Consider the following 12384-nt stretch of genomic DNA (forward strand, 5'->3'; position numbering starts at 1 on the left):
TGCCTGTGTTAGGTCAGGAAGGGGTCAAACACGCCGTTTTGGCCTAAAGATGTACAAAAGATCATTTTCAAAATTGATGTAACACTTGCGTTTATTCTGATAACGTGTCCGCTTATATGTCAATCATGATCCTTGTTATTGACACACAATTCCAATTTTGAAAATGTAAAACGTTACAACAATCAGATACAATATATATGGTACCGTCAGAACGTTTGATAACACCAGTAACCCGGAAAATACCAAAATAAATACCTATTCTATGATAGTGGTGGCAAAAATCAAATAAATTGTTTTAGGAGGAAAAGTAGAAAATAGAAATTGGAAAGTATTGTATTAACTACCTATAAATAAACACAAAGTTAGATAAACACTGCTACATGGAGCATTTAAAATCAAGTTATTCTTTTTGAATGAAGCAATCAACTCTAGTGTTTACTAGGAGTAATCAGCGTACTGTGACTAAACTGGTAGCGATACACACATTGATTGACATCGATTGTGGATGAGAATACACATCCAACCAGACGAGATTAGTGTACTAATATCAAATGACCGTATTGCTCCGTAAGGATGACTCTCCATTTGACATCATATTGTTTAGTCAATATATCTGTCACGTAATCTTGTTCTTTGATGTCACTTAGAAACTTTGGTATCATATTTACCAGCAGCAGCAGCAGCCCTATCGTAAAGGACAAGGAGCCAACAGGCAAACACGGTCGACTGCCTACTCCATTGGACAATAAATCACAGCCTTGTTTACACATCTCGTCAATTGGTCATTTACAACCCGTCCCGTTCTCACACAGCCAATATTTATGACTCAATAAATATGTATCACCATATTATAGGATCGTAAAATCCGACGGTCAATACCGAGTGATTGAAATACAGTTATTTAAAGATGTTTTTTATGACCTGGTGAGGCAAATTGCGTTAAAGAATCGCACAAGGGACTATGGTCAAACAAGACCAATACAGGTTACTTCTTCAAGGCCTGGCTTAGTTGCCGGACGGTGTGCTCCTTGAACGGACTATTATTGCTTGCATTTTACCATTTCATGACCTCCCCCAAGTGATTTGCACACATTACCAAGGGTGGTAAGAGGTATCGTACCCACAGCTCCAGTTACCGTTACAAAACGACAAGAATAAACATCAAAGAAAATGCTTCCTAACAGGACAGGATGTGTGCTGAGGGTGAAGATATTTTATTACACAAGTCCGTTTTAAAACCATTTATACTTGAAATGTATTTTAAGTTATTTTCGTTCATAAGAATATGTAATTCGGTTACTAGACACGGAGTATAAATGTGTTTTAAGTCAGGCACATCACTCACATAGATACATTTGCTTTCTGGAAGAAGCGTTTCTTGGTAGTGCAAACGTTGACCACCAAGAATGACAGACAAATGCGGGGACCATCCATTTGTGGATGTCAGCAAGAATCCGTTTCCTGGTGAACTAAAAACGTTCCCAAGTTGGGAACTAGGTGTTAAGATAACCATTGTGGCGAGCATGGAGCTGATAGCTATTGTAGGTAACTTACTTATCATCGTGATCGTTTGGCGGAACAAGAAGATGAGAACAGTTACCAATTATTACATCGTCAACATGGCGGTGTCCGACCTGTTCGTTGCCTCATTCTCCATATGGATGCACCTCGTGGACGACGTGACCGAGGGCTGGACCGTCGGCGGGTTTATGTGTAAATTCAACCCATTCGTCCAAAGTGAGTACTTGTGGAAGTCATAATATTTTATTTCAGATCATTATATTTCTGTAACAAGCAAATGTCAAATTGGATAAGGTGGAGACATACCTATAAAAGCCCTTTCCAGAAAGGACGAACTATCGTCTGCTGGATAACCGAACTACTCGGTAGTGAAGCGGACCTAAAACCACTCAATCAATCAATCAATTAATGAATCAAATAAGAAAGAAATATTCCAGAAATGTATATGTAACCCGGACCACAAAAAAGATTAAATTTCATTTGTATTTTGATTCAGTGGAAAGATCTCCTTTATGCAGCAGAGTCATAGAGGATGTAATTAGTCTTATGAATGAAATAAAATCTGTCCTACGTATTTGACACTGAAAGGTGTGTTTAAAAGAAGAAAAACAAGTAAAATACTTGTTGAAAAACAACGAGAAAATATTTTATTATAGCCAATATTAATAGTCATTGTGATTATGGTTTATTAAATAACGTAAATTTGCAATGATGATTGATGTTGATCATAACATTTCTTAAATAAAGTATTTGGGTTAACATGAAATAATTGTTTGAGAATAAACTATCTATTGTAATCAGAAGTTTTAACCTTGTAACGTTATTAAATAGTTGTATGGCACATTTTAACTTTCGTTATATTTCGACATATATTCATTCTTTTGACCTTTAGTAACCCTTATTAGTCATCAATTGACAAAGGCGCAGTAAAATTGTTTGCTTGACTTTCTTCAACAACAAACATTTCAAAAATAATTGCCTCCTTATTTTGTATTTCCGGTGAATATATATGTAACATTTTGGATTCCGAAAATCAAAACTACAAGTAATTGTAACTGATGAATTTACTAAAGCCGTGGGATTTGTAAATGGACAACGAAGGGACATCGTCACGTCTGTCCGTCAAATCAGCAACTGTTGATTCGTAGTAAACTTACATTCAATTCAGCGAAATATTTCTTCTGAGATTTTCGTACGGAAATAGTGATACAAATATGCTGCGGGGGTAAACTACTACTTGGTCTTATCTTCGAGTGGGTGTATATTCAAAAAGTAAAATAAATAAAATCCAATGCTGTTATCCAGCTATCTTTATGAAGAATGTCACGTTTCCTTCGAACAGCAAAAGCTTGCCACTCTTTTTCTAACGTACGACTGCTTGGAATTTGTTTTTATAAATTGTACATTCACATAAGTTTGATAATTGGATGACAAGTTTTGCTGTTTTCTCCCCACAGTTACTGCGATGTGTGCTAGTGTGTTTACACTGATGGCGCTGGCTTGTGACAGATTTTTTGCCATCATGTTCCCACTGAAGTCGAGAGTGACCCAGCGCAAAGTCAGTGTTGTTGCAGTATTCGTATGGCTGGCCGCCATCTCGATCGGCATGCCTGTGCTTTTCGTGTACACTTACAATGAACGCCAGTGGAGCGACTTCACGGAGAAGTTCTGTACGGATGTCTGGCCTTCTGTGCGCGAGGCGGACGGAGACTGTGACAGTGGACGTCGGTCTCGTCGCGCCTTCTGGACATGTGTCGTTGTTGTACTCAACTGGATTCCAATGCTCGTCATGGCAATAACGTACAGCATCCTTTTTATAAGACTCCGCAAGCAGAAAATAGTACCAAGTAGTGGGTCAATTTCAATATCAACAGTTCAACAAAAGTCAAAGAAAAAGGTACTATTTTTGATTATTGTCGTATCTGTGTTTGTAAATTATCACGTGTTGTCTCAAGTCTTAATATAAAATATGACAACTTGACATCACATTCAACACAAATCAGCTGAATGAGGATTCATGAGCTTATTGAGTCAATAAGTTATATGTTCGAATCTATTTATTATTAAACATAATTGCAAAAAAATAAGGTTTGTCATGGTCATTCCCTTTGCGGTGATCATTTTAAATTCCAGAATGTAAAGGTTTTGTTTTTATTTCAATAATTGAAAAATAGCACCAGAAGTAAAACATATTTTATTGCAGTTAGCTTAGGAAACGTAATACAAAATAATTCAGTTGTTAAAAGTAAAGCTAGTTTAACGATTCGTCAAAGGAAAGGGTTGGAAAGGGTCTCTTTAGAAATATGGAGAAATTTTCACATATTTTGTATTCTTTTACTTCCGATGGTCATTTAAATTTCAATGATTTTGTAAATATACTAGATGAAAGTTTTATGCTGAAATGTCGTTTAGCCAATCAGAATTTTAACAACTAGGCAATGACTAGGTCACTCAGGTAACATACGATAATCGTTTCTGCGGTATTTATTTATATCATATTGGAAGATGTTGACCGAAATATTACGGAATATTTTACTTATCGGTATACATTGTGCGTCCACAGGTGGTGAAGATGTTATTCGCAGTCCTCCTGGCGTTCATAGTCTGCACGATTCCTTTCCAAGTGGCGAAGTTGTATGAGCTGTACAGAGAGGTGGAGGATCAAACGGGCAACAGCAAGGTAACAAACGACTAAAATATTATATAATGAGACAGGAAACAGCGAGGTAAACACGATTTAAGATATATGCTAAGATAGGAAACAGCAAAGTAAACACGATTTAAGATATATGCTAAGATAGGAAACAGCGAGGTAAACACGATTTAAGATATATAATAAGACAGGAAACAGCAAAGTAAACACGATTTAAGATATAAACTTAGATAGGAAACAGCGAGGTAAACACGATTTAAGATATATGCTAAGATAGGAAACAGCAAAGTAAACACGATTAAAGATATATGCTAAGAAAGGAAACAGCGAGGTAAACACGATTTAAGATATGTGATCAAACAGGAAATAGCAAGGTAACGATTTAAGATATGTGATCAGACAGGAAATAGCAAGGTAAAAACGATTTAAGATATGTGATCAGACAGGAAACCGTAAGATAGGAAACAAACTAAGATATGTGAGACAGAAAATAACATGGTAATAAAAAAACATGCGAGATGTAAAATAAAATATAAAATAATATAGGAAACAGCAATGTAAGAAACAACCAGGTATGATGGGTAGATAGGAAATAGCAAGGTAAAAAACAGCCAGGTAAGATGGGTGGACAGGAAACAGCAAGGTAAGAAACAGTCAGGTAAGATGGGAAGACAGGAAACAGCAAGGTAAGAAACAGCCAGGTAAGATGGTTAGACAAGAAACAGCCAGGTAAGAAATAAGCAAATGAGGTGGCGAGACAAGAAAAAGTAACTAGTAAGGTTGTAAGTAAGGATACAGCAAGATAAAAAAACAAAGTTATAACATGATCAGTCAGGAAACGGAGAGGTTACACCGTGTATGGCCAGGCAGGTGGAATCAAAGTGATGATCTCAAAGTAACAATGTTGTTTTTCCTCTGTTACAGTTACCAGATTGGTACAATCCTGTGTATTTCGCCGCCGTCACGCTCCTTTATTCCAACAGTGCTATTAATCCAATGGTGTACGGTGGTATGAACGAAAACTTCCGTAAGGGCCTCAAAGACACTATCAGTGGTTTATTTTCTAAGCATGAACGAAGCAGGAGTGACTCAGGCCGGAGCCTTAACATCTCCGACACTAGACAATCTGTGATCAGTAAATACAATGGCACCATGCACAGAGATTCAATGCAAGCGTTTAGTAACGCGGAATTTAAAGAAGAATCTGTCGATTCGGATAAAGTGAACGGTTTTCTTCAGAAGGAAAGTGATAACAATACTTCAAATGGGTGCATTAACCCATCAATGGAAACATAGTCGTGAGCTTTATTCGCTAGAATTGGATCGTGCACATTGTGTTGGATTCCGTTTGCGGGGATTCCTAAATTTCCTACAAAACAACATAAAAGCAAACATTCTTCGCTCTTTGCATTTATGGGAACTGGCGCGGCATTTCTAACGTATCTTTAGTTTTAATAATTGGTTAATAATAACATCGATTTTCTCATTTTTGCTAGGGTGATTCGTAGATTTGATGTTTATTGATCCTTTGTTTTTGGAAAATTTAAAGTTGGAATCAAGGGAGAACAACTTTTCAAAGATAATGGTGCGAATGCAAATTTCCCTAAAATCTAATGAAAATCAACTATAAGGTATTGTCTAGCAAAATTGCCTTAAACAAAGCGACAAAAAATGTACAAAGTTCGACAAATACAAGAGTAATAGAAACAATCAATATGCTATTGTACATATTTACTGTTGTAAGTTCATTTCATTATAAATAAGTTTGTTTGTAAGCTCAGTTGGTGATATTTGACATTCTATTACAACTCGAGGTAAAAACTGATGAGCCTTCATCCTGAAGGGAAAATTGTGATTCTTTGGGACCACCAAATAGTAATGCAGTATATTTAGTGTGTAATGTCGTTTAGCACGTGTTCACTCAGTGATTTCTACTGCCTTGGAGATATTGACCTTTACTAACAATCCTCTCCAGGAGACATTTGAGTCGGTGACAGACAATTGCTGTTACAGTGTGCTGTCGTCTGGAGTATGTTAAAAGTGATTTCGAGTGACAAGCTAGGAGGTGTGTACAACCATACACAGATAGTGATAGATATAGGCAGCCAGAAATATGTGATACGCCACCTGTCTGGAAGTGATTGAAGGAGCACTTTACGCATGTATAAAATATAGGTAATGTAAAACATAGTCGAGTGTATTAGCGTATGTATTGCTTTATTCTCAACAACATGTTATTATCACAGACATTCACGCAATTTCACATCCTATACTCTTTGACAAATATTCCACTTTTTTTTATTATAACTCTAACACAATAAATGACACTATTGGATACATATTATAGTATGTTAATGGTAATTTCCTATTCCACGAGCTTCTAGTTATATTATGTAAGTTGAGGAGTTGAACAAACGTTAAGTGTTGCAGTCACATTAGTGAGTTAAATATTTCTGTGATGAAGCCATAAAAGTATTCAATATTAACATGTTTAATGAACCATGATATAAAACATAACTAGTAAAGCTGTATTTCCTCTTATCTGACGAAAATAGATTATCAAATCCTCAATATGGATGCTCGTTTATAATTTTTAGCAATCTTTCTTTTACAGATCAACAAATAATCAATGATTTTTAAAATAAATGAATTTCAAAGTAACTGAAAAGATCTCAATATCAAAACCAAGTCATCTGAATTTTGACAAATGTGTTATACAACAATATTTCAAAGTCAAGTACAGCATATTTATTTGACATTTGATATTTAAACTGACCATTTGGTTTCCCCCTTCGTTCATATAATTTGCATATGGAGGTTTTAATCATTATCTAAGATAAATGTGTATTTGAATCCTTAGTTAGGTCAACGCAATTGTATTATTGACCCCTGAAATAGGAAACAGGGGTATTGAAAGTGCCATTCTATGAAAAAGTACAACTTATTGTATTTCTATAGACAATGCTAAAAACTTTTATTTTTAAATACTGTAATAAGTTATTAATAAAAAAAAAGTTGTAGTTGTAGTTGTCTCAAATATTTTTTCTGGTCGAAATATCAAGGGAAGATATGCCTTTAGTCAACAGACCATCACTCAAAAAAGCACGGTATAGTAGATTTAGTTATTTTGGATAAAGACCATTGTCTCCACTTAATAAAATCAAAAATTAAACTTTATGGAATTAAATGTTCAACTTCTTATTCATTAATTCCTCATCACTTCGACAGAATAGAGACAAAAATGATTAAAAAAAACAACAAGTATCTATTGGTGCAAATGCGTAAGCACCTCTTTGTTGACAAAGTCAGGTCTGGGCAATATTAGGTTTGCTGATATATGAATATTAAAAGAAGCTAACGTACGTATGAGTATAATTCGGAATAAGAAGATTAAACAATACAATGAAATATGCAATCATTTTGATTTGACATAAAGAACTAATGACATTCCAATCGCGGAATTATTCACGATTATACTCACTGCACATTCTGCGTTGGGGGTAATATTCGTGAACGCTGTCAGTAATACATTTACTTTGAGGTTCAATAATTTGACCAAAATTACGCGGAACATGTAAAATACCACAGCATGTTAAATACTTATGTCCATTTTCAGTACATTAACTATAAAATTGACAAATTAACATAACAAATAATACATGTAATGCACGATGTTCCTTACCATAAGGTAAGTCGGTAAAGTATGGCTGTGCGATTTGCTTCGTTGTCGCCAGAACTATTGATCCTATGTGTAGTCAACCACGCAGGGTCGATTTACAGTGATTTACCACATTAAAAAAAAACATATTTGTAATATCGTGATTATTTACATGATAACATTACAGCTTTGATATGATATTAATTATTTAATCCATAAAGTATAAAACGTTAATACTGTAAATTACTTATGTCTTGCCTCATATAATGTCCACTCGTAAAATGTGCGTTTAACAATGATAATGAATTAAAATGTCACGCGAATAATTATTTAAATATATCGTTAAACAAACAACGTGGTGGAAACGCTAATATTTAAGATATCACGCGAATCATTTAATTCAAACTTGTTTAACGCGAATTTATAACTCACGAATAACTAAATAAAGATCGTTTCACGAAATTAAGCGTACGGGAAACATAATAAATCGACATTATTTTTCATGGTAAGATACAAGGGGAATAATACATAAGTAATTGGAAAACTAATGAAACTTTGATTGAGTAAATAATGAGCTTTGAAAGTAATGAACAACATAATCTAATAAATAATGACAATTAATGCACTATTATGTAACAGGTCAAGGAAATATTGCATAATTCTGAATATCGATGCTGCATACCGGATATCACTTTTTCGCGCATTTTATTGATATTTTAATTTTTTGGTGAGATTATGAAATATGAAAATATTCTTATGATTGGACCAGATACAAGGTAATAGAATAACATCGAACATAAAGACTACAAACTTGTATTAAGAAGAAATATGCTGGACGTGAAAAAATGATATGCGGTACAGCAAACATCCACATTTATTTACATCAACATTTTCATATATATTTACAAATAATGGCACTCCGAGTTTCTGATTAGTACACATGCATTAACAGAAATATTTAAATTATAATCAATACTGCTCTTCGGTAGTATTTAAAGTATTGACTATAATTTAGTGAATGGATTCACAGAGCATGATAACAAAAGGACAAATTAACGTATAAGTACATAAAACATATCCTACGGAATTCTGACAGTATATCCCGTCCGTCGTAATGTGAGCAGTTTTCAAAATACATATTTTCATATGTTACTTGCTACAAGAGTAGACGTCTTGCTTCTGTTCGCAATCGAAACAGGCCACGTGACAACACCAGTGGAAGCGACAGTTACATGTGGTCCTGATAGTAACCACTTCATGTTTCACGAGTAAACCACATGCTTTACACAAGGTCCGACAACTCTTGCGTTCAGCAGCACTTTGTTTCACACCCACTTTATTCCTGGAGCATTGCCTCCCTAACGTTCCGTTCAAAGAGAGGCTGTCATTTGCTTTGCAGTAGTTCGGAGATTTTTCCAAAAATACAAGTTGTTTGTTAGAAATCATGTTCAACTTGACACCGTTTACGTCATTGCCTTGTCGCAGTTTTCCATCGAAGAAGTTTGCATGTACTGCCTTTTTGTACCTCCGCTTCAGATAGTTTCCAACTGAGCGAAAATTGCCGAGTTGTCTCCAGCAGGTCCGCACACTACAACTTCCGGACACACCATGACATTTACAAATCAAGTGCGTTGTTTTTCGAACACTCTGAAACGGTATTTAACGGCATGTTAATTATAAAATATTTGTACATAAGTATACAAGTAAGCATCCTGTTATACAGAAGGAAAATAAATGAATACTTGTTAGATAGTGATACCAAAAAGTCGCTGACGAAGTGTAACACGTTTAGTAGTACCGGCAATCCATGTAAATATATTAAATACAATGGTGAACACATGGCAATTCCAACTAACTTACCATTCGACCGGCACCACTGTTCTGAGTTACAGTTGCTGCATACGAATCTTTCGCCTTTTGCATTGACATGAGGAAATGTTTGGAGACGGAGTCACCAAATTTGATATTGTCACTACATCCACCCCAGCTCCAGTTGTATCCTCCTGAAAAATGTATATTATTACTAGACCAAAATATCTGAAACCCTTTCCTTCTGTTAGCTGTCATTTTAACTTTAAAATTTTAACACAAAACTGGACATTTGAAATTTCGTTTTCTTCCATTTATTCGCAGACTTTCAGGATCTTTTCAAGGTTCAACCATATAACCATGGAACACAACATTGTATAAACAAATGCTAAAATGCACATTACGACAATTTAATAACATACAGTTGTACATGTACATTAGTTATTACACAATACATCACAGGATATTGGTGTAATAGCATTGAAAAACTAACTTTACTTAAAGGAAAGCAAAACACAATATTTCAATTAAATTCCAAACTTTCATATTTCACACCATTTATTTATTGTTTTGATATCATTTGCTATCCAATTTTCGGGTTTTTTTTCAACCATTGAAATAGGTTTTTTTTTACATATGTAAAATACATCGATTCTTCTTGTCACTCTACTTAAAGTATTGTGAGACATTGTTTTATTATTAATAGATTTTTTTTTAAATTGGACAAAGACTAGGGAAAATTAAAGATGTCATTGAAGACTTGGTGCTCACTCATATTTTGAAGCAGTAGGGTATACAAATGAAGAATGCCAGTAGTAACTGGGAGGTATGGTAACAGTAGTAGAATATTTCTATTTTTTCTTACACATCACGTCTAACTTTAATGTCTCAAACCTACCATATTCAATACAAGACCTCAACTATTTGGTAAACAGAAAATAATGTATTTACCATAGCTTCTCCGCATCATCTCTGTAATGCCGTAATAATACAAATGTGTTTTATCGAACACGTAACATGTAGGTTTACATCTTGGAGTATACCAGATTATTTTATATTGCATATCAGAGCTAACAAAGTATACGTTACAATATACATTGCCACACACAAGAAAAATGAAAATATATATTTTAGGTGTGAGAATGTCAATCCTTATTTATGATCATTAAGTGATATAATCAGTATTACAGAGTCATTGCGTCCTCAAACAAAGACATATGGGCGACGAAACTGCTGCATCATACCAAACGTACGACAGAGGATATTTAATATAAAGAACCTACACACTAAACTGAGATTGACTGTGCCTATTGAAATAATCTGAGCCTGAATGCGTTTTAAGGTATTTATAAATAAGTGTATCGAATGATTTCTAAAATCTACTTGACTACTAAATCTTTGCACGCTTGTACTGTCTTGTGATCATAAGTTCATAAGGTATGTCCTGACATTGAGGAGGAAATCTACAAAACAAGCTTATTCACTGCCTATTGTACATGTGGAAGCATCACAGACGTGACCGCTCTTGGATTCACTCAAGTATAAATAACACGATTAGGTGACCATTTTATGGAATATCATGTCAAACGGCGTTAAAGGACTTCAGGCAAAAGTGGGAAAAGGCGTAAGTATGCCAGTAAATTGGCTATACCATCCTTAAGTATGGATTAAACCACAGATATCTCGCTTTCATTAATACTATAAGTATAGACTTTATACACGTCCTGCCTTGTAAGTGGCGGAAGGAAATAATAAGATTCCCCGTGTCTTTACATGTTTTCCTAGGGCGTTCACATGACAAATATCGCACTATTTGACAGTTCAAAGCGACCTTTTTGTCACTTTAACAGAACAGGTTGCTGCTAATTTACACAATCACATACGATTCATTTGTAAAAAGGGGTACTATAGTTGTATGCTTTAAGCACAGGTCCATGTATCAAAACGTGCGATAGGTCAGCATAATAATGTTCTTGTTAAGAAACGTTCACAAGGCCGTAAGTGTTTTTGGGAGATTTTATAAGTAGAGTAGAAAATGATAACTGATTATTTCATTTGAGGTATATCATCAGTTTTTTCACAACAATATCAAATTGATACTTTCAATAAGATTCATCAGTTTTGAAAGTTTTACTTTTTACATAAACAATGTACGTATAAAACGTGTTGAATACGTACTCAGTCAGAGCCTGACAAGGGGACCCGTCGGTCTACTCAGTCAGGGCCTGACAAGGGGACCCGTCGGTCAACTCAGTCAGAGCCTGACAAAGGAATCAGTCAGTCTACTCAGTCAGAGCCTGACAAAGGGACCAGTCGGTCAACTCAGTCAGAGCCTGACAAGGGCACCAGCCGGTCTACTCAGTCAGAGCCTGACAAGGGTCCCAGCCGGTCTACTCAGTCAGAGCCTGACAAGGGGACCCGTGGGTCTACTCAGTCAGAGCCTGACAAGGGGACCCGTCGGTCTTCTCAGTCAGAGCCTGACAAGGGGGCCAGTCGGTCAACTCAGTCAGAGCCTGACAAAGGAATCCGTCAGTCTACTCAGTCAGAGCCTGACAACGGGACCAGCCGGTCTACTCAGTCAGAGCCTGACAAGGGGACCCGTCGGTCTACTCAGTCAGAGCCTGACAAGGGGACCAGTCGGTTTACGCAGTCAGAGCCTGACAAGGGGACCCGTCGGTCTACTCAGTCAGAGCCTGACAAGGGGACCCGTCGGTCTACTCAGTCAGAGCCTGACAAGGGGACC

General features: G+C 35.8%; 2 protein-coding genes across 2 annotated transcripts in view; one reads left to right on the forward strand and one right to left on the reverse strand.

Moving 5' to 3' along the window:
- The first annotated feature begins 1406 nt into the window (after nucleotides 1-1406).
- Nucleotides 1407-5470, forward strand: LOC110443217 (substance-K receptor-like). Its single transcript, XM_021487275.1, has 4 exons — nucleotides 1407-1737; nucleotides 2979-3418; nucleotides 4085-4201; nucleotides 5099-5470. Exons 1-4 carry the CDS (start codon nucleotides 1407-1409, stop codon nucleotides 5468-5470), a joined length of 1260 nt encoding a protein of 419 aa, XP_021342950.1.
- An 897-nt stretch (nucleotides 5471-6367) lies between these two features.
- LOC110443211 (protein Wnt-8b-like) overlaps nucleotides 6368-12384 on the reverse strand; it is an 18912-nt gene continuing 12895 nt past the window's right edge. Inside the window, exons 5-6 of the mRNA XM_021487268.1 lie at nucleotides 9693-9835; nucleotides 6368-9479 (exon numbers count right to left, since the gene is read on the reverse strand). Of these exons, the coding sequence (XP_021342943.1) occupies nucleotides 8982-9479; nucleotides 9693-9835 (641 nt within the window). The 3' untranslated portion in view covers nucleotides 6368-8981. The remainder of the gene's footprint in view (nucleotides 9480-9692; nucleotides 9836-12384) is intronic.

The sequence above is a fragment of the Mizuhopecten yessoensis genome, unplaced genomic scaffold, assembly GCF_002113885.1.
Source record: "Mizuhopecten yessoensis strain PY_sf001 unplaced genomic scaffold, ASM211388v2 scaffold716331, whole genome shotgun sequence".
NCBI classification, from domain to species: Eukaryota; Metazoa; Mollusca; class Bivalvia; order Pectinida; family Pectinidae; genus Mizuhopecten; species Mizuhopecten yessoensis.